The sequence below is a fragment of the Felis catus genome, chromosome F1 (genome assembly GCF_018350175.1).
Source record: "Felis catus isolate Fca126 chromosome F1, F.catus_Fca126_mat1.0, whole genome shotgun sequence".
In the NCBI taxonomy this organism is placed as follows: Eukaryota; Metazoa; Chordata; class Mammalia; order Carnivora; family Felidae; genus Felis; species Felis catus.
This window is the reverse complement of record NC_058384.1, coordinates 35,540,650-35,562,713: the sequence shown is the minus strand read 5'-3', so window position 1 is coordinate 35,562,713 and position 22,064 is coordinate 35,540,650. Positions and strand designations below refer to the sequence as shown.

The following is a 22,064-nucleotide window of genomic DNA, read 5'->3' as shown; positions in this document are numbered from 1 at the left end:
TACAAAGTAGACTCCTATATTTATTACAACTCTATTTAATTCCAGTCAGTGTTTTAACTGATGCCATATTTATTTGTCAGACTATAAGTTCTGTGTAGGCAGCAGGGACTGTGTCCCATGCTTCTTTTTTATCCCCCACGATCCTTGACACTGTGGAGCAGTAGATGAGTGCTCAGTAAATGCTTAATAAACTGGATATTTTGTCTGTCTTTGAATTGTTGAAGAGCAATGAGGGGAGCTGGGATATGAAGTTGAACTTCAGGGCATGGAAATCATATATTTTTTTAAATGTTTCTTTATTTTTGAGAAAGAGAGACAGAGAGAGAGAGAGAGAGAGAGTGTGTGTGTGTGTGTGTGTGCGTGTGTGTGCGCGCGCGCGCACATGGGGGAGAGAGAGGGTCAGAGAGGGAGACAGAGGATTCGCAGGGGCTCTGTGCTGATACAGCAGGGTTCAAGTACACAAACCTTGAGATCATGACCTGAGCTGAAATTGCAGGTTTAACCGCTGAGCCACCCAGACACCCTGGAAATCATATTGTCATGATATGTGCAGGAACACGGCACTGGGGAGTGGTGAGGAGCACCAGTTTGAAATGTCAATGATGAAAGGTATAAGGCAGGCTAAGTGCCCCGCACAAAGTAGGCTCTCCCTAAACATTTCAGTTCTCCCAATTTCACCCCCACCCATCCCTTCTCTTTGGGGACCCTCCTTCCATATCCTACTCATTCTTATCCACCGCTTGAGAGGGTGCCATTATCAAGCTGACCTTGCTTAGATGCTGATGGCGTCATCACACCTGAATATACTGCCCAATCTTTGATGACACTCCCTGTTGATTAAAAAGCAGGGAACTCAATTCTAGCAGCCTCTTCTTTCTAACTGTGGGCAAGTGCCCAGTGAGGCTGTGTTATGCATCCAGGAAAACTCTTCTTACTAGCAAGACTGTGTGTTCTCTAGCCTCAAACTCTAGCTGAACTTTGTAGTGGACTTTAATCCAAAGATACAATGTCTGCCTATGCCCTTGCCAGAAAAACTTAGGAGAAAGTATATATAGGAGGGGAGATATGTCTTCTTTCACGACATTAAGTGCTATTACACAGCGCCTGGCCCCTTAAGAATCCACTCTCCTGACCCACCTTGCTATAAGCTACCTGGCAAAGAAATGAGGTGCGTTTCTGAAAGCAGAGAGATGTAATGGTTTGGGATGGCCAAAACTAGCCCGGCACTAAAGAAAGTGCACAAATATCAGTGCTAGGCCATGGAAGAAAGATAAGGAGATGATGACACAAACTATCCTATTTTCAAAAGAGGAAAGACACTGATCAGGGTACTTATGGGCATCAAAGGAAGGAGACAGTAAAGAGGATAGATAGGTAGGTAGGTAGGTAGGTAGATGGATGGATGGATGGATAGATAGATAGATAGATGGATAGATAGATGGATAGATAGATGGATGGTCACTAACACTAACAAGCATGGTTCTGAAAATTTAGAACCCTTTATTGTCATCTCAAAATGAAATGTCCTTATCATAGGACTCAAGATGAATAGAAGCTTACTAGTAAGAGCCAGCCCTACGATCAGGGCAAAGATGTTGCCAGGGGCATTTCATACCAGGCCCCTTCCTAGCTCACAGGCCTGAGGCATGCCCTCATGAGGCGGTCTGGGGGCCTTTGGCTGGTATGAGGCCCAAGACTGAGAAAGTCCCCCGAAGCAACATTTATGTCTATCCTCCAGTCTGATGCCATGTGTCTGGAGCCAGGGCAGCAAAGACCCTGTGATCAAAGACACTCTGCAAATCCCATTGGCTTGGAAGGGAAGCAGGTAGCACGGGGACAAATACTCTGCCTGCCCAGAGCCCACCTGAAAACCACAGAGGGCTGTAGAGGTGTGCAAGAAGAAACAGGTACAGAGCTATGTGCAGGAGAGACAGGAACAAGACTTAAGGTTAGTGTGGGAGGTAATAAGGGCTCCAAAAACAGAGGAGGTATTGGAAACCAGCAGATAGACAAGACTCATTGGCACCAAGGTCTGGGCCCAGGGGGACAGTGGGACAGGTGAGTCAGGCAGGGAATATTGACATAGTCATCTGAATCAGTGTCCTCTGCTTTGGCAACAGGCTTGTAGTAGAGGCTCACATATTCACAGCTGGTCTTCAGAGATGGGGCATGGAGCCAGACAGTTTCCATTACCTGGGAACAACCAAAGAAGCATCACTGAATCTGGGTAGGGTGATTTTGGTATCTCTCCAGACAGATTTCCACAGTGGGCAATGGGGGAGGGGCGGAGTATGTACATGGTTGCTGATTTCTCAAAGACAAAGACACAGAAGTGGCTGAGCTTCGCCAAGTGGCTTAACCTTGGGGAGTTTCAGGGTGGCGTCTCACCTCAGGTAACTGGAAAACACTTAGCTCTGATATGGGCAAGAAATGCCTTAAATGGGGCTCAGGCTAAAATCACACGGTTAAGCCTGGGGCTGAAGGAGACTCAGCTGCCAGAGGAGTTTCCCTTCTAGGATTAGACGGTGTGACTTGTGGAATAAATATGCATCTTCTTAGGGAGTTATTCAAGAGTAGGGTGAGTCATCCCCTGCAGCTCCGTAAGGACTCGGAGGAGCCGTGATGTGGCCTAACAGTGCATTCCAGGAAAGGGCTGGGTACTGAAGAGGAAGAAGGAAGCGTGCCACCTGGGCACAGTGCTGCTCCTCTTCCCCGGACAGAAACTTCAGGATCCTCTGCCTTCAGGATGGGTCAGTTCTTGGGAGGACAGGGTTGTGCCATGACCCCGCACTGTGCCATTATTGTAGCATCCACCCACGAAGGCTTCAGTAGGGGGAGTCACCTATTGCAATACAAGTCCTAGAACCAGGAGTCCGGCCCCATGAACATAGGAGGCGCCCAGGAAGTTCTAATGGGAAGGAACTATAACTTTGCATACTTTACCAGAGAGGCGATGAGCTGCAATGTGCTTCAAAAATTTGTCTCCTAAGGTGTGTTACAGTTCACCGTTCGAGATTAATTTATTCTGCTTGAAAAATTAAGATACTCCTTCTGAAAGCTGAAATATTGAGCCATTAACCCTACACACCTCATTGTGGACTTGTTTGGTCAAGATTTTGTCCCTAATAGTGGGACTGAGAGTCCCAAGCAGGGAGGAAGGATACGATTGGAGCAAAATACAGACCCAGGTAAGGGTGTGTGTGGCCACAGGGAAGTTCAAGGAAAAGGGCTAATGTAAGGGAAGATGGGTGCTGCTGGATCATACCTAAACTACTGAGAACCTTCTCTAGGAGTGGGTAAGGGCAAGGGCAAGGGCAAGGGCAAGAAGCTAGAGGTAACTGTGGCAGAGCAGTTGCTTGTTGCTGGGTATCACTGTCCCTTCTTAGCAAAGCACACAATTGCTCAATTAGGGACTCTATTTCTCGGTCTCCCTTGAAGACAGGTGTGGCTACATGACTAAGTTATGCCCAATGGGATATGACTGGAAGTGATGTGTGAAACCTCAGGGCCATGGTCTTAGGGAAGCACCTTTCTCTTTCTGCCTCCTATGGGCTGGAATGTAGACATAATGCTGGTGATTGAGCATTGACTACGGACCAGTCAAGACTCCAGAGGATGGCAGAGCAACAAGACAGAAGATGTTGGAGTCCCTGGATGACCCGGTGGCTCTGGCCACCTCTTCCTGGCCCCTGCCTTAACTTGGGAGGAAAATAGCCTTCCATCTTGTGAGCCCTGGGGGTTAGGGTCTGTTGCATTGGCTTAGTCTACACCCTAATTAAAACAGGAACATTTGCCACACTTATTTTTTTCCTGGTTCCTGAGGCAGTAGTATTTTTGACTACTACGGGCTACTCCAGAGAAGAAAATATTTTCTCTTCTTAATTTGGATAAACAAAGATGAGTAGACAGTTTAAACACCTTTTACCCATCTGCCAATGGCCATCAATAGAAAACAGCAGTTCCCTACGTCCCTTCCTAGATTTCCACAGGAATCCTCCTCACCCAAGGGTTGAACCCTGTGTACGTCTTGACATCTGCCAAGTCATCCTCGAGGCCAGGCTTCCTGCCTCCAGTGATGGGCAAACTACGTCCTCTCATCCTAGAGAGTTTACTAGAAAGCTCTCCCTCATATTAAGGTAAAACTGGATAGATCCCACTCCCTTAAGACCTCTTGGAAATCGGAGCTCTTCCACACCAAAGCCCTCCTCTGCAGGAGTTGCCATCTGTCACCTCTACTAAGCATCCATTTATACCCCCACGGCCATGCTTGGCTAGATAAGCCAGGTAACGAAGTCCACGACCGTTGTTGGGCAGTCAGTCTACTCACACCACCAAAGGACGAAAGTCTTCCCAGACTGGGGGCCCAGTTGCTGCTGGGAAAGCCACGCCCTTCAGCTAACAGGCAGCTCGAGGAACCGCCCCCCTCCTCCTCCCCGGGCCAGACCCGGGTCTGGGGCCGCCCTCAGGGCAGCGGCTGCCAATCAGGGGTGGGGGGCGGAGCTTACCTGCGGCGCGGCCGGGGATGCTGACGCTCCAAGGCCTGCGAGAGGAGCCTCCGGCACACCTAAGGACCCAGGGAGACAGAGGTGAGGGCGTGGCCGCGGGTCCGGCCCGCCCCCGCCCCGCCCCCGCCCCGCCCCCAGGCCCGCCGGAAACCCCGGGCGTGGGGCGTTCCCGGAGGCGCGGCCCTCGGGGCGCAAACTCTGCATCCGGGCGGTTTCCGCCCCTGCACCGCGCCCGCGGGTCCCGCTCTGCCCGGCACCTGCCCCACCCGGCGGTCGCCGTCCCCAGCTCGCCCAGCCGCCGGCTCACCTGCAGCGTCCGCCGCCCGAGCACGCCGCGGGCAGGCGCTGTAGATGTTCTGGGAGCGTGGCGGCTGCGACGCGCGGCGCCGCTGCTGCGGGGGCCGCTGGGACGCCTCCAGGGCGCGCATCCTCACCGCCACTCGGCGGACCCGCCTGGAGAGGACTGCCCGGCAGAGCCGCGGGGAAAGAGGAGAAAGGCGTCAGAGGCCCGTGGCCACCCCTCCCGGCCCTCGGGTCTCAGGAAACTAAAGGCGGTCTCTCTCCGCGGTGCTTGGCCGTGTCTGACGCGGAGATGCTCTGAGTGCTTGGGCACAGCCTTGTCCCCCACTGAAGACCAAAGGGCCCAGGCCACCCTCCTCGTTCTCATTTCCAGACATTGACCCCTCATCCCACATTCCTCACGCCCCTGGCTGCTCAACTAAAGCTCCTGCGTTTCCAGGCCGGGGGCAGGGCGTAGGGGGCGGGGTTCCAGCAGAATCTGAAGCTCAGCGCCCTTCGGGAAACTCACCTCGCCCTAACCGAGCCCCGAGCCGCTCACCTTTCCTCCTTTGAATGGCCCTTTTCACCAACAGTCCAACAAGCGCCAGCAGGATGAGGCTCAGGGCGGTGGGCACCAGGATGTGAAATCCTTGGTCTTCCATCCCAGACACCGGGCCTTGGTGGAAGGCTCTGAGGAAGGAAGGAGAGGGAGAGAGACAGTAGAGGTCTGGGAGTCTGGGAGGGAGAGAGGTTTAAGGCAGTGCTCCTCAGTAGCCAACTTTTGGGGAGATGTCTCACAGGTTTGTCCCTTTTTTTAAACACCCCCCCCCCCGCCCCGCCATCTGCCCCAAAGAGTCTTGTCTACGGAGTCCAGAAATTTGGATTCAAATTCAGGTTCAGCTTTCCACTGGCTGTGTGATCTTGAACCAGTCTCCCAACCTCTCTGAGCCTCCCATTTCCTGGGAAATGGGTACAGTAAAGCCTATTTCACAGAAGTGTTTAAGGCTGAAACAAAATTGTAGATATAAAGAAGTTAGAACACCTGGTCTAAGCAGCAGTTAGTAAATGTCAGTTCCCTTCTAAGCTTTTGCACCTCTGTTTCCTCACAAGATTATTGCAAATACTAAACGAGTTAAATTTCTTGTAAGTGGAAGAGACACTGTTCTCATAATGCTCCCTCTTGCTTATAAGGTCTTTCCTCCGTTTCCTCTACAAATTGAATCCTTACTTTCCTTAAAGGGTCAGCACATAAGTTCTCTTTTCTTCTCCAGTCATGGCAAACTAGAGTCAACTTTTTCTGTCTGTCCTCAATTCTTGTGTTTATACTGGTTACAACCCTTTTCACAGTCAGACTTGTATTAGTTAGTAAGATAAGACCTGGATATTGCATGTTTTCATCTTTCTTACATTTTCAATGCCCAACACATGGTAGAAAGTAAGAGAATGTTGGTTGAATTGACTTGAATTCTCCACTGGTAGGCTGGTGTAGTTTACTGAGCCAGGAATCAGGAGTCCTGGTTCTATTTGAAACCACAATGTTCTCATGACTTCAGTTGCCTCATCTGTAAAGCCCAAATGATGCTCGAGGTCCCTTTTCTCACTAACATGTTTGTCTTTGGTTAGGCAAAATAATTCCAATTATTATAGGTTTTCTTTGGCGTCTGCTCTAATGCTGCCCCCTAGTGGTCCATTGTCGCACTTTCCTAGGTGCTCCCTAGGCTTTAGACCCGCGCTGTCCTATAGAAATACAATGTGGTCACATATGTAATTTTAAATATTCTAGAAGCCACACTGAAAAAGTAAAACAGTGAAGCTGAATTTAGTAGTTATCAGTTTTATTGTTAATTTTATTCTTATTTAGTTCCCCATCAAAATAGATTTGAATGAACGCTGAATGACTAAAAGATTTGGGTCTCATTTCTACAGGGTGTCCTGCTGGGGCATTGACAAGTGCGTTCTTGTTATTGGACTAAGTTAATGCGCTACACTCATAGGTAGCCTAGACACAAGAAGGGTCTCTGTTGGTGGACACTGCAGGAAGATTTCAATGGATCTCCTAACTCTAGGCTACTTTGCCTGACCTCTAGCCCATCCTGGATGGTGGAGACCTCTTACCTCTGCCTGTGAAGCCTGCTGTGGTAGTTGTAGCTGGCCGTCTGGAGCCTACGAAGCACCCCCGGAGTTGAGGTCTTTGAGGTTGTGGTGGTAGATGGCAGGAAGGTTGGGGGCTTGGTAACTGCTACTGAAGATGCTCTGGAAACTTGAAGGTGGTGAGAGATTCGGGTGGTGGGGGAGGGGTGGGTTGCTGGAGGAGCCTCAGTCCTTTGAGCTGGTGGGGTAGCTGCAGGAGATGGCGGGAAAGAGTGACCTTCCATATATACATTCTAGTCACCAGTAGGATGGGGTCACCCTTTCTTGAACATACTCTCCTTTCCCCTAGACTCCCTCTATTGCAGTCCTCATGGCCTGAAATGCCTTCTTAGCATGGCCTCTCCACCTAGTACCTTCTATGTATATTTGCTTCAAATGTCATTTCCTACAGGAAGCCTTCCCTGACTTTCCAGGCAGAAGAGCTTGCTCTCCTCTGATCCTGGGAAAAGGCCTGTTTGCAGTTCCATCCCCACTCTGCTTTATGCTGTAGTTGCGTGCTTGCCTGGTCTCTTCCATCCCACAACCTTGGGTATAAGATATGCTCAGTTAAATGATCCCTCTTGGCACGCAGAAAAGTCCTGTAGTGTCACAATGTTCAATTGATGTATCTACCTCACAAGATAGATGCGAAGATATCATGTAGATAATTGCATGTTAAAGATGCATTTAAAACAAGGAAAAGGTATGGAAATGTAAAAGTACCATTAGTATAATCATCCGACTTTTTATTGCAAAAGAGAGTTGTTAAAATCACTGTATGCCAGAAAATGAAGACAGCCCTGTGGGGAACAGGAGGCATGACCATCTCTGGCTGGAAAAGATCTGCCCAGTCTTGGTTCCCCAAGTCATTCATAAAAGAGGTGGGTTTTGTGAATGGAGCATTACTTGTGGTGCCACCTGGTGGTGATGTGTAAGTTCTGCAATTCGTGCCAAGTGACCAGGCTTTGGGATGGGCTTGAAGGACATAGGATGCTAATCTCCGGGAAGTACCGTCTCCCACGACAAGGAAATACACATCTGAGACTCAGCTGTGCTTTGCCAACCATTCCATGAACTGAACACATATTCCCCCCTCCACTGTCACAATGCCCCCACATCATCGCCCCCACCTCTCCTACCTCAGCTTTGGTGAACTGACCTTTAGGTATGAATTCAAGAGAATCAGCATGTGCAGGCATCTTGAACCAAGGGGGCATCGGTCTATGTAAAAATTTATGAAACCATCTTGGAGGCTCAGGCATCAGCTCGTCTTCCCAGAATGGGTCATACTCTATCGAGGCAAAGGGAATAAATACACTGGAGGGGGGGGCTCTCGGAAGAGACTGAGACCCCAGGAAGGAATGTTGGTATGAGTTGAAGCTGACTCAGCCAGGGTGGATGGCAGTGGGAGGACGAGGCCAGAGTCCACCAGGAAGAGCAGAAAAAGAATGGGCTGGAGAGTTCCCTGAAAGAAATGCTCTTCCACCCTTGCTCACTGGCCACTGGGATTTTAGAGTGGCTGTTGAATTAGTGGTTGCATAGGAGTTAAGAAGTCAGTAGAGGAATGGAGAAAGGTGGGATTTGGGAGACATATGGAAAGGATCAGTTCATAAAATACCAAGTGTGACCTACAAATGTGACTTGAAAAATGACTGTCTTTCCTTGATAGTTATCCCTGCTATGTCTCATGGGACAGCTATGTAAGGCAGTTATGTCCTTTTGCTTCCAATTTCCTCCCATCTCAGAGCCTCTCCTCTACCTTAAACCCTCATTCCCCTCAGACTTTGGGGAGTGCGGATAGAATACAACGCAAGGAGAGCGTTTATTTGTTCCTTTCAAATGGTTTGGGTCGGAAATTTGGGGGACTGTGAAGTTAATTCACTGTATGAGGTTTCAACTATGCAAATCCCAATTATCTTTGGACTGGCTAGCATGGTAATAGCATGACAGTCTGTAGGACTTCTGTAGTTCAGTGGTTCTCCCAGCCTTCCCGGGTGGTGACATTTGCTAGGTGCACTGAGCCTCCATGGGGGGGCACCTACCACTGTGGACACTCAGGGTGACCTGCTGGGTCTTGCCCCGGTCTGTGTTCATGCCTGTCCCACAGGCATAGACTCCGCTGTCACTCTTGGTCAGCTCTGTCACCTCCACTAGGAACACATTCTGATCTGGATATGGCTTCAGGGTGACTCGGTGCTTGTATTCTTCCTTGACGAAATTCTTGCTGGACACGACGGTGGAACATACTCCAGATTCAGCCACTTCCCGGCACAGATACAACCTCACATGCTTTTGAGGAAGCGGGCACTCAATGGTAATGGAGCTACCCAGAATTCCCTCCAGCTTTACTTCTGGGAGGTTCCTCAGAGCCCCAGCCACTGCAGGGAGAGGGAGTTAATGTACAGGAAGCCCCATTTCCAACCACATCCCCAACTGCAGCCCTATTTCCAACCCAGGCCCTGGCCCAGTCTCACACTCATCTCTCTAGCTTCAGCCTTATCCCCGTCATCAGCCCAAGCCTCAGATCACCTTAGCCTCGACCTTCTCCTGATCTCTAGCCCTAGCCTCATCCTCAACCTCCTCCTATCCCTAACCCTATGTACCTCCTCAGTCTGGCTCCATGTTCTTCCCTAGCCCTTTGCCCAAGCCTGACTCCCAGCTGGACCTCTCTCAGCCCAAACCTTAACATAACCCTCACCCTCATTCGAACCCAAACCCCTAAGATCTCAGTTACCAAACCCCTAAGAAGTCAAAACTACTATCAAAACTTCTGTCCCACGCCGGAGAGATGATATGCCATAGCAACCCCAATCAGCACATAGCACCCAACTGATTTCAGGGCGGTGTTGGGAGGCACAGTGCGATTTTGCTGCAACAGCTTTCCTGTCTAGTTTTGTTTTGCTCAGACCCATTCAGCCAAAACGACTGCTCACCCTCGGTTTTGTTTGTTAAATCATTTTTTTTAAAGCATTTGTTGAATGCCTTTTGTGTGGCAGGAAGATGGCTGGCATCCCTCCCTGCACAGAATGAATCATTCTGTGGACACATTCTTGTGGTCCACAAATGGACACTCACTACAGAGTCATACGATACACCCCACAACCGAGATATACAGGGAGGCTTGGAAGCAGTGAGCAGAGAAACTGGATCCAGGCTGCTGCCAAGGGATGGTGTAGTTTGAGGAAGGGTTTCTGGAAGAAGTGAAGTCTAAGTTGTGACCTGAAAGACTGAGTGTGGAGGGCAACTGAGAGAATGATGGTCTTCACTGAATGAGGGAACGCAGATGGAATGCAAGGGTGTGTGTGTGTGTGTGTGTGTGTGTGTGCACGTGTGCACAGGTGTATACACATTGTATGTGTGTTGGGGAGGGTGGGAGCAGGGAGGAATAGAATAGAACAGAATACAATACAATACAATACAATACAATACAATACAATACAATATGTTTATGCTTTGGCCGAGAGAAGGCAGATCTAACACAGTTGAGTCAGATGGAAAAGGAAGGTAAGTCCAAATATGATTAATTATCAACTAAATGGGTCCCGGTAAGTGTCTGCATATTTCTGGAAAGAGGGGCAGAGGGTGAAGTACGTGTGTGGGAGTGGGGCCAGGGAACTTGGGTAGAGGAAGAAAAGACTCTTCCAGGCAATGAGCACAGCGCTCAAAGAGGCTGGGATATGAGAGAGAACATGGCATGTTCATGGAGAGAAGTTGACAGACTTCTTGAAATTCATCCCCTGACCACACATTAAGAATAGCTCCAAGGAGTTTAGTAAGATAAGGAAAGTCAAAGAAAGAAGCAGGGCTTGAGGTTTCTGGACAAGCAGAGAGAGCTGAAGAGGACATTCCGGGGGGAGCAGAGAGTGCGGACACCAGTGAAGAGGTAGAAACAACCATGGGAGTATGAGAATGGGGGATAGGGGCTGGAAGGGGGAACGTTTCCAGGAGCGTGTTCAAGTCTAAGAGTGTAACTGGTGTTAACATGGTAGGGATAAGAGGAGGGTCCAGCCAGAACATGTAACATCTAACATGGAAACTTTCACACAAATAATCCAATGCTGTTTCAAATCTGCTGGAACCCTAGGTGTGTGAGGCAGTCTCATGACTGGAACGTGGCAATGGAAGGGTGACCCATTCAAAAGACAAAGACCCAATCAAGGGGGTGGGGGAATTACCCTGTGTGTCCAGACAGCCCACACCTGTGTGTAAAGCCCAGCATCTGAGAGTGAGCATGTATTTTTGGACCAACCCAGCCAGCAAGGGGCATGAATGCTGCTTTCCCAAGAGCAAGATGCTACAATATGGGCAGGAGCAAGACAGAGCAAAGAGAGGTCATCACCTATGCAGACACTTCGAGTGACCTCACTCTGCTCAGGAATGAGCTTCTGGTAAACCCTTGGCTTACCCAGATCCCCTGCAGTGGGCTGCATGTTTGTGTTCCCCTAGTATTCGCGTGTTGAAGCCCTAACCTTCAATGTGATGGTAGTAGGAGATGAGTCCTTTGGGAAGTAATTAGGGTTAGATGAGGTTAGTAGAGCCCTCATAATGGGATTAGTGTCCCTCTTCTCTCCATGTACACAAGAAGAAGCCATGTAAGGACCCAGGGAGATGGTGGCTGTCTGTAAGCCAGGAAGAGGACCCTTACCAAGGACGGTATTTGTCGGCACCTTGATCTTGGGCTTCTAGTTTCCAGAACTGTGAGAAATGAACTCTATTGTTTAAGCCACACTATGTATGATGTTTTATTAAAGCAGCCAGAAGAGACAAAGCAAGGCATCCTTATTGTGTAAACCCTGGACAGACGAAGCACAAGAAAAGCTGCTGGGTACACTGAGCTCTGCTCCCAAGGAAGCACTAGTTGGTGAGATGAAAGGACAAGACCCCAGCTCTCCTTGGAGTTCACAGTAGCTTCTAACCCGCAACCAGGGTTTAGAAAAGCAGATTTCCCAAAGAGAGAAAAGATAGATGTAATTTCCTGGTTTCGAATTTATGCCCAGTGTGCATATGAGGCATGTTGGAGGAACTTAGTAGGATGCTGGTGACCTGATCTTACCCTTTGGCATGGTGATTACATCTGTCTAGGGTGGGGCCTATGAATCTGCATTTTAAAATAAGCTTCCCGGGTGTCCTTGAATTTTTGCAATTCTGAACTACATAACTATATTTCCATATGATTCTGGGGAATAAAAGGAGGGGTGGAAGTAGGTGTCTAAGGGACCCAACCCCTTTAATATTGGTGTTTTAAAGAGGCTACTTAGTAAGTGACATTAATCTCTAACTTGGTGACTTGATTTTCAGTGGCGATGGTAAAGGACAGGGGTATAGGTGATTTAAAAGGTCACTCTCGATATATAGTTAGATATAAATACATACGTTTGGAACATGGGAGAAAAATACATCATTTCCATGATGGAAATTATGGTAAATGCTCCAAAGGCCTTGGCGGGGGTGGTGCCTTGAAGATGGACTTTGGATTCTGTTGAGCAGTGGTTTTCCGGCTGATGAGAACCCTCGCAACTCAAGTCACAGCAGAATTCTTTCTGGAAGAAGGAAGCTGGCCTGCAACTTTTTTTTAGTGTTTATTTATTTTTGAGGGAGAGAGCATGAGGGAGGGGCAGAGAGAGAGAATCCCAAGCAGGATCCACACTGTCAGCACAGAGGCCAATGCGGGGCTCAAACTCATGAACCGTGAGATCATGACCTGAGCCCAAACCAAGGGACGGACGTTTAACTGACTGAGCCATCCAGGCGCCCCTGAGACTTTTATGTTTACCAGATGGAGTGTGAACTTTTCTAAAAGATGAGAAACGTTCTACTCAACTTCCTACTCCCACATACACCAACATGTGTGTCCAGGCAGACTGTCTGCTTTTTGTCCTGTCGCAATGAATAGAGTGTCCCCCCTCCTCCCCAAAGCCAGTTCTTCTTCCTGTGTCCTGAGTCCAACCTGCTCACCTTCTTTAGAACTTCTCTTCCACCCTGATCCCTCTCTCCTCGCCGTGTCGTTTGGTTTCTTCTCTGCTATCATTGCCATGGCTTACACACTTGCTCTGATATTGGCCATATTGAAAAACTCCTCCATCTACCTTTTGCCTCCCCTTCAGATGCCACCCCTCTTCTGTTCTCTTTCTCAGATGAGTCATCAAGGTCACAGAATCCACTTTCATACCTCCCACTTTTTCTTCCACCTATGCCTGTCAGAATTGTGTCTCCAACATTCCACTAGAACTGCTAGTCAAGGTCAGCAAACATTTCCTAGCTTCCACATTCGATGTCTTTGTCTTCATTTACTTGCCCTCTTGGCAGCCTGTAAGGGAATTGAGCCCTCCCACCTTGAAATGCTTACTTTTCGTGGCTTCCCTAACACCACACTCACAATGACTGCTCATTTTCAATCTCCTTACTTTCCCCTCCTTCTCTATCCACCTGTCAGTATTGGGTTGCCCTAAGGCCTGGTACTTATGCCTGGTCTCTTCTCAGTCTTCCCTTCCTCTCCCCACATTAGTTCATTTACTCCCATGGCTTGTAATGCCAACTGTATGTAGTTTTTTCCAGAACATTCATCTCTAGTCTTGTCTTTTTTTACCTCTAAACTCTAGAATCACCTTTCTGATACCGCCACTTGGACTCTACTTGAATATCTAAGATGTATTTCAAACTTACCATGGCAAAACAAATAGACGAACAAAAAAAGAATTCTTGATTTCTCTTCCAAAACCTGTTCTGTCTAAGCTCTTCCTGTTTCAGAAGAGAGTACCGGCATCCACCCAACTGCTGAAACCCAAAACTCATTCCCATATTATATTAAATAATCAAGAATAGGGGCGCCTGGGTGGCGCAGTCGGTTAAGCGTCCGACTTCAGCCAGGTCACGATCTCGCGGTCCGTGAGTTCGAGCCCCGCGTCGGGCTCTGTGCTGACCGCTCAGAGCCTGGAGCCTGTTTCCGATTCTGTGTCTCCCTCTCTCTCTGCCCCTCCCCCGTTCATGCTCTGTCTCTCTCTGTCCGAAAAATAAATAAACGTTGAAAAAAAATTTTTTTTTAAATAATAAAAAAAAAAGAATAAATTTTAGGGGTGTGTGTGTGTGTGTGTGTGTGTGTGTGTGTGTATGTACTGGGTCACAACATCACGCATATGTATTATTACTTTTATGGGTCAAGGTGAAAAAGCCTACATCATGTAATACTTTTTTGCTTTATTGTGGAACTTCCCATAGGGCCATGTGGTCTATGGTTTGTGCCCCATGCACTGGGCTCTTGGAACAAGGACTATTCCAATATTTGTACAACCTGGGGCAGAAATACCAATAAAGACCCCAATATCATATGTCTAAATATTTTAAAATCATAAATCAAGATAATAAACCGATGAGTAAAGTATGTCCTATGACCCATCTTGACAAATTCACACACCTTAGATGTCCACTCAGAAATACTTCTGTGTTGGGGGCACCTGGGTGGCTTAGTAGGTTAAGCGTCCGACTTTAGCCCAGGTCATGATCTCATGGTTCATGAGTTTCATCCCTGTGTCAGGCTCTCTGCTGACAGCTCAGAACCTGGAGCCTGCTTTGGATTCTGTGTCTTCCTCTCTCTCTGCCCGGCTCCCCCTCATGCTCTGTCTTTCTGTCTCTCAAAAATAAATAAACATTAAAAAAATTTTTAATAAAAATAAAAATAAATAAAACACTTCTATGTGGGAAGAATGTCTCCAAGTTTCCTACTCCTAGCATCTGTCCTATCTCCCCTTCTTTTCTCATCCCAACTCCTGCCAACACCACAAGGGTCCTAGTATATGTATAGCAGATAATCCAGGTTTCATGTATTAGTTCCACCCATCTCATTCCAAACAGTCTTTTATAGAATAAGATAGAATTTTAGGATAGAAGACCCAGTATGGAGGCTTATATGGTCATTGAAAGTGGGCCCAGAGTCATCTGGACAAGGAGCTCGAGGTCTAGAAGAGGGAATATGAGTGTGGGCTTGAGGAGGACAATCCCCTTGGGCCTGTGAACTCCTCACTCTCTGAGGATGGGCACAAAGGGAGATGGACTGGATCCAGAGCAGGGACCCCTCTGGCCCAGCTAGAACGGTGGTATTGCTCAGGACAGACTACAGTGCTGCAGTTCAAGTACCCTTAACTCTTAGAGATCTTCTACCCCCACTGAACCACTCTTTCTTCTCAAGCCTAAGTTTAGTTAACCATCCACTGTGTTGACATAAGTCCTCTCACAGAGTCTGACATTTAATTAAAATTGCATTTCCTTGGACTTTTAGGGTGTTTCAATCTTTGACTCAACAAATATTTGACTTTCTTCCATATTCAAGCCATTAGAAATAAAGTAAATATGAATAAAAAATCATTTTGACCTTCAAGGAGCTCACCAATTAATCAACAAAATAAAGTGAATACATGCCAAGTCACAATATAAGGCAGAATGAAGTCAGCTCTTGGGATTCAGAACACAGGGCTCTGGAAAGCGTACAAGGAGGTGGAGGTTGAAGTGAATTCTGAAGGGCTCATAAAAGGTGGAGAGGAGAGGAAGGATGTTATCAGCAGAAGGAATGGCATGAGTAAGAACATGGTGACAGGAATGTCCAGCACATGTTTAAGGAGGAGTCCTCTTTGGCTGGAGGTTAGGGAAGCGCAGGGGAGTGTGGTAAGCTCAGAGGGTAAAAGAGGAGCACAAGGTAGGAGTTTGTAGGCAGTGGGAGCCATTGAAGGTTTCTAGGAAGGGCGATCCTATGATTAGAGTCAAGCATTAGAGAGAGTAATCTGGATTCACCAGTGGGTCAGTTTGGAGGAAGTGGGATAGTTATGAGATGACTTTGAGTTCTGTTCCTTTCCATTCCCTCTGTTACCTCTCTAGTAGAGGCTGCTTATCCCGGTCATGCTAATCCAGAAATTACATGAACTGGCCATTAATTGGGTCAAAGTCGGGGTGGGAATAAGTGGTAAGAGGTGGTAAAAAAAAATCATTCTGGCATTTGCACCTGATATCAGAGATAGTTAAGATGGATAGAATAGCTTGTTTGGATGGGGGCCAAAAAGGAACTTGAATTATGGTGCTAGGTATGTTGCATTTCAGCTCTTGGTGGGAGGCTAAAGTGAGGGTTCCCAGAAGGCAGCTATTGGGATTCAGAAGACAGGGCTGAAGATATTAAACTTGAGGAATGGATTAGGGTTACTGAACTGATGAAGGAGTCCTCGTTTAAAGCTGAAAGTTGAAAATCAGCAGTGAAAGAGATCCAAAGAAAGAGAATGTGGAGGTAAGAAGAAAGAAATTTGGAGGCACTTGCTTTATGATCCCATATTATCAAACTAATATGCCTAGGAGAGGTAATGCCTTCAACACTAGTGGGTCAACACCTGAGCCTCACAGGAGATGTGTCTGGAGCGGAGAGCGGGGCACTCACAGAGAGTGGGGAGGACGTCCAGAACTTCACATGGTCTCTATCCTTATCCTGCCCTGGGTACTTATCTGCAAACAAATCCATCCAGGAACATCAGGGCTAGAGATGGCCAGCAACTCCCCTACCTGTGGACAATTCAACCTCATAAAATGTCCAAGGTGTTTTCCCAGGGCACTTACCTGGCAGGAAGCAAAGTGACCAAAGCCAGAGGTCCATGGCTCCTTCCAGAGCAACGTCCCATCCAAAAGCCCCTGGAGATGGGGACAGGGACCCACTGCTCACCCAGGAACCCTTTACAATCTGGAGCTTGAAAGAGATTTCTGGCCCCCACGAGGAGCAAGACTTGAAAATGAGGAAATGACAACTTGTTTTGTTTGCTAACTAGTTTTAGACTAAAAAAGAAAATACCAGCAAACCACAGCGGAAGTTAGGAATTGAGAAAATATGTTATGTTGAGCACGAATGGGTCACCAGGGTTCAAAGGGCCTCTAGGTAGGTAGCTCCAAAAAGCTATTAGAAGCTCTCAGGCATGATGTTTCTTAGCCTTGGGCATGTTTTCTTGGAAGGGCCTCCCATGCATTATGAATATTCATTGACTTCTGAGACAGAGTCACTTGCCTTATCCCTGTCTTCAGGATAAAAGAGACTTGTCACCAATTTTCTCCATCTGAGGAGGACTGCATGGGTAGAAACTTAGTCCTGAAGTCAGAAGATACTGGTTGTAGCCCTTGAATTTACTTGGCAAATAATTTTGTGCACCTACCATATGGGAATACTAACCATTGATTTTGAGGAATTCACTCCCTTTCTCTGAGCCTAGATCTCCTTATCTAGAAAAGGAGGGTGGGACTCAATGAGCCTGGCATTCCCTTCTGTAGGTTACTGTTCCTGGAGTCTTAATTAACCACAGTTTGCCCAGAACCTCAGATCAACCACCCTTCATCTCTCCCAGCTCTGCCCCTGAAGGTGCTGCCCTCTGGCCGGGGCCCAGGCAACCTTCCAGTGGCCACAGAGGCATGCCAGACGATCACGTGACAGTGTCTGAAGTCACAGCAGCCTGGCAGAGCTAGGCTCCAAGCCCCCCGAGGGTCTATGGGAAAGGGCCAGTGACTGATGGAGACGGGAGATATGCTGAGGCCATCAATCACAAGGTATCACAGAAAGAGCTCTGGGTTCCCGTCCGAAGACATGGCTTCTGGTCCTGGTTTGGTGCTTCTTAGCTTCGGGCCTCAGTTTCCTCATTAATAAATAGGGGTGGTCCCTGCCCTGCCTACATCACAGGGCTTTCATGAGGCCCAGCAGAAACCATGGCCATGGAAGGGCTTGAAGGGCTTTTAAATGTGGAGGTGCAGCATGGAGCGGTTACTTAATCAGAGGATCCCCAGGGCTTCATTCCCGGTGGTTACATTGTAGGCACCTGGCCAGCCTCCTCATTTCCAGGGGCTGCAGCCTCTCGGGGGCACCGAGGACTCAGGCCATTTCCACCCCCTTTCTTACCAGACTGGTCACATGCTCTCCAAAACACAAAACGACAACATCCGCAGTAGAAGTCAAACGCGAGGCTCAGGGCAGGTGCAGAGGAAGTGTGTGTGGGGGGCAGGCAGCCTGTCCTGCCCACCCCTATCTGGGTTTCCATCAGCTCAGGGCCGCTGCAGTTCTGATTTCCTCCAACCACCAACTGGGCCAAGGTGTCAGGGGGCAGCCTCAGGCCTCTGGTTAGAGTGAGTGACTCCCAGAGGCCTCGGTTCTGGTCAGCCTCCACCCTTCCTACTTGGAGGGCTCGTCCCAATTCCTCACAGCTGTTCCACAGCTGGGCTCTGCCATCTGCTCGGCTCAAGACCTGGGACTGCCTTGGCGAGAGAGAGAATAAATGACTGTGGTGGGTGGGTGTGTGACTGTGGGTGTAAGAATGTGGGAGTAAGATGGGTAGGTGTGTGTGTGTGGCTTGTGAGTGTGAACATGCTGTGTGCGTGCACACGTGCGTCTATGGAGACGTGGGCTGGATGTGCTGTGGCTGCAGTGTTGGGAATGTGTGGAATGAGATATTTTCACATCGCGGGTGGCCCAGATGAAACCCTTAGTAACATCACACTGGGGTTGTTACGAGCGGGAATTGGGGGGTCTCAGAACTCCTGGGTCAGAAGTGAACGCTTGAAATCTGAGGAATCAAAACTCCCAGACCTGGGCGATCCAGTCTCTACCTCCAGTCTCTACCCCAAGGTCTCAGGGTAGGCTGGGTCCCCAAGGGAAGGCTGAACCCTGGCTAAGTGGAGGAGTTTACTGTCTTCATTCTCTTCTCCCTCTTTTTTCACCAACCAAATTTTATTTCTCTTTTCTGACTCACAGGGCTGCTGTGTTGCCCTGGTGTTCCCACTTGGGAAAAGATATGAAAAGCTGAAGCCCACTGACAGGCAGGGGACTCAGTGGCCTAACATCCTCTGGGGCCAACGCTTGACCAGAAGGGATGAACGCAATAGGAAAAAATTCAGAGTCTGATGACAGGGAAGTGGATACAATAAATAATGCCAGATACACTGGGAACTGTCCTAAGTCCTTCAGGTGAATTCATTTAGTCCCCATAATGACTTGGGTTTTTATTATCCTCCCTATGTTACAGATGGGATAAGAAAAATATTTCTCATAAGGTTGCCGTGAAGATTGCTTGAGGTAAGCATCACAAAGGGCTTGATACGATGCCTGGAATATAGTGTGAGTTCAGTGGAGATTAGCCGTCTCCGTTAAGGTGAAAGTTGTCATTATGGATTGTGCTTGGTTGTAACATCACCCTCCTTTGACCTCCTGGAGGCTGTTGGACCTCCGAAACAGCCATCTTCTGGGCCTTTCCAGACTGAGGGTTGAGATCCTAAGTGGCCCTCCCCGGGACCCAACACTACTCTCCGCAAAGACAGATCATGAGCATCCCCTCACCTACCAGATTCACCAAGGAGCCCACTCAGGTAAAGGTACCCGGCTCAGGCACCCTGTGGTTCCCACTTTCCAAGAACTTGGACGAGAGGCTTGCCTGACCCAGACTGAGCCACTCCACAGGAACAAGGCTTTGGGAAGGTTAACCTTTACTGTGAGCCTACTCATGGCCTTCTGCTATAAGAAATGGTAAGACTTCTTACCTAAATATGGCCACACTTCTATTGATATTCTAAGGTTAGAACCCAAATATGTAGGATTTTGGATGAATTTTAATGAGATTTATCAGCAAAAATCTGGAGTTTAGAATATTCACCTCCACACATTTAATCAAAGACTTTTGACTCCAGTGAGGGTGGGTCGGCTGCCCATTTCTTTATCAGCCTTAGGAGAGGCTTACCAAGCCCTCAGAACTCCTGGAATCTAAGAGCTTGACCATCTTCTTTCCCTTCCTATTTCAGCACCCTAGCTAGCTGGGAGCCATTGGTCTGTTTTATATCTTTTCTTTTGGTGGCCCCTTAGATATGTGGTCTTTCTAAGATGATCTCTTATTATGTTTCTTATATAGACTCTCTAGTAGAGTTCATTGTTTCAGAGAAGCTTGTGGGGTTGGTGAGGAGGGGACTGTACTTGTTTCTCTGCTTTGGGGACCAGATTCATTTACTGCTCTTAGGACAAATGTTCTGTCCTGACTCTTGGGAAAGTCTTAGACAAACGATATGTATGTATATGTATATGTATATGTATATGTATATGTATATGTATGTGTATATGTGTTTGTATGTGTATGTATATATGTATATATATAGCTTTACAAACCAAAATCAACTGCTGTAAGCAGATTCTCGGCCACTACTGGGCCTTAGTAATGTGTAATCATTATTACCTAATGGATTTTTTAAAGGAAAAAAAATCAAAATAATTCAAGAACTTGAGGAAGATTTTTTTTTTTTTTTAATCATCAGAAACAGTTAAGTAGTCCTCTGAGTCATTGCTCGGCACTGATCATTGCTATTTGGTTTATCATTAACCCCACAGTCGATTGTTACTCCCAAGGCCTAGGCTGAATAGTGTCCCTCTGAAATTTATGTCTACCTGGAACCTTAAAATATGACCTCATTTAGAAATGGGAACTCTGTGGGTGTAATTCACTAAGATGAGGCCAAACAGGATGGGGGGAAGCTAAATCCAATGGCAGGGGTCCTTGTACAAAGGCCGTGTGAAGACACAGACAGACACATCAAGAAAAGGCCACGTGAGGATGGGGCAGAGATGGGAGTGATGCAGCTGTGAGCCAGGGAACACCCAGGATTGTGGGCGGCTGCCAGACGTGAGGAGAGAGGCCCGAGCAGCTTCCCCCTCTCAGCCTCCTGAACAAACCAACCCTGCGGACATCTTGGTTTCAGACTTCAAACCTCCAGAACTGTGAAAGACTAAGTTATTGTTATTTTAAGTCACCCAGTTTATGCTAGTTTGTTATAGCAGGCTAGGAAACTAAAACCCTCCCCCTTAAAATTGCTTTTAAGTTATTAGATATCCCATTTCAGCCACAGACCAGCTTCCTTATTCATAGACGGATTTCAGGTGGGCTTTGGGCAGTACATTATTATACTTGACCACCAGTTTATAACATCAGTTAAGAATAATACAGGATCGTCTACGACTTTAGTGGCATTTCTTGGTCTTTGATTCTAGGGGATGGGATAGGCTGCCTGAGCTCCGGATTGGCTTGCAGGTTATTGGCATTAATATAGAAGCTGCATCTAAATCTTACTGCCCCAGGAAAGATGCTTTGGTCGGAGAGTAGCTTCCAGGGGGAAAACATAGGTTCTGATGCACCTTGTAGTTTTGGTTCTCCTGGAATGATTTGCTGTCATTCCAGAAGAAGCTAAATATGCATCCCCATTACAGAGAACAGAGAGAAATAAATATTCCTGATGACCATCTCTCTGGGCCAGAGTGCAGCCCAAGACTCTGATCCAGGTCAGGGTCCAGGAATCAGGCCTGGACATGTAGAGCAGGAGGGGAGACTAAGGAGGACTGAAATCTGAGTCTGGTCAAGGGCAGGCTTGGAAGCACAAAGCATCAGAAGCAGTATGATCAAGGCCCAGGTGGAAGCAAATTCTCTTCCCCACATCAGGCAGGATAGAAGCCTGGGAAGAACTTTCTCCCAGAGAGAACTCTGATACACAGAAGCCCTGAGGAAGAGTCTGGTGTGGTGTGAGGGGTTGATAGGATATGATTAGGTTTAGTGCCAGAACCTAGGAATGGCCTTGGCAGACAAGGGGGTCCTTTATCTAATCACTGTCCTCCAAGAGACTTTGGGTCAATTATTCTAAAAGCTAAGTTACCATTTAACTAGCTTCTAGCTGAAATTTCTGTGGAAGGATTTTACTCATTTGGTTACTTGAGTTTTGATTAATAGCCTCTCTATCTGTAAGGATACCCCAGGAAGATATAAGATCCAAGGTCAAGAATTCCATGGATACTTACCAAGATTTTTTCTTAATGCCTAAGAGAAGCACAGTTATACTTGCCTTCAGTTTATTCCATTATAAATAGTCTTAATTAAGTTCTGTAACACAGAGTTTCAGGTTCTTGACGATTGGTGTAGACCCCAAACAATTCTTTTATTGATCATCTTGGTCCCACTTATAGGCAGTCTCCTAGCCCCCTTCAGTCTAGCGTTGGAGGTGGGGGGAACTTTGGTTTAGGCACACAGCCTAGAGTGCCTGAAAGTGGTTACCAAAGCAAAACACCCTGAAAGGGTTACCTGGGAAATAGAAGGTATGGGGACAAATGCAGTCTGAGCCTCC

General features: G+C 47.7%; 1 protein-coding gene across 2 annotated transcripts; it reads right to left on the bottom strand.

Moving 5' to 3' along the window:
* Window positions 1-1,480: 1,480 nt before the first annotated feature.
* Window positions 1,481-16,669, bottom strand: FCMR (Fc fragment of IgM receptor). Of its 2 annotated transcripts, XM_023247654.2 has the most exons (8): window positions 16,503-16,667; window positions 8,957-9,292; window positions 8,074-8,205; window positions 6,900-7,125; window positions 5,344-5,474; window positions 4,813-4,968; window positions 4,506-4,564; window positions 1,481-2,193 (listed from the first exon to the last, which is right to left on the bottom strand). In XM_023247654.2, exons 1-8 carry the CDS (start codon window positions 16,537-16,539, stop codon window positions 2,017-2,019), a joined length of 1,254 nt encoding a protein of 417 aa, XP_023103422.1. In that variant the 5' UTR covers window positions 16,540-16,667; the 3' UTR covers window positions 1,481-2,016. The 2 variants fall into 2 exon arrangements, with proteins under 2 accessions (XP_023103422.1, XP_023103423.1); XM_023247655.2 differs by lacking the exon at window positions 8,957-9,292 and having other exon boundaries at window positions 16,503-16,669.
* Window positions 16,670-22,064: the final 5,395 nt, after the last annotated feature.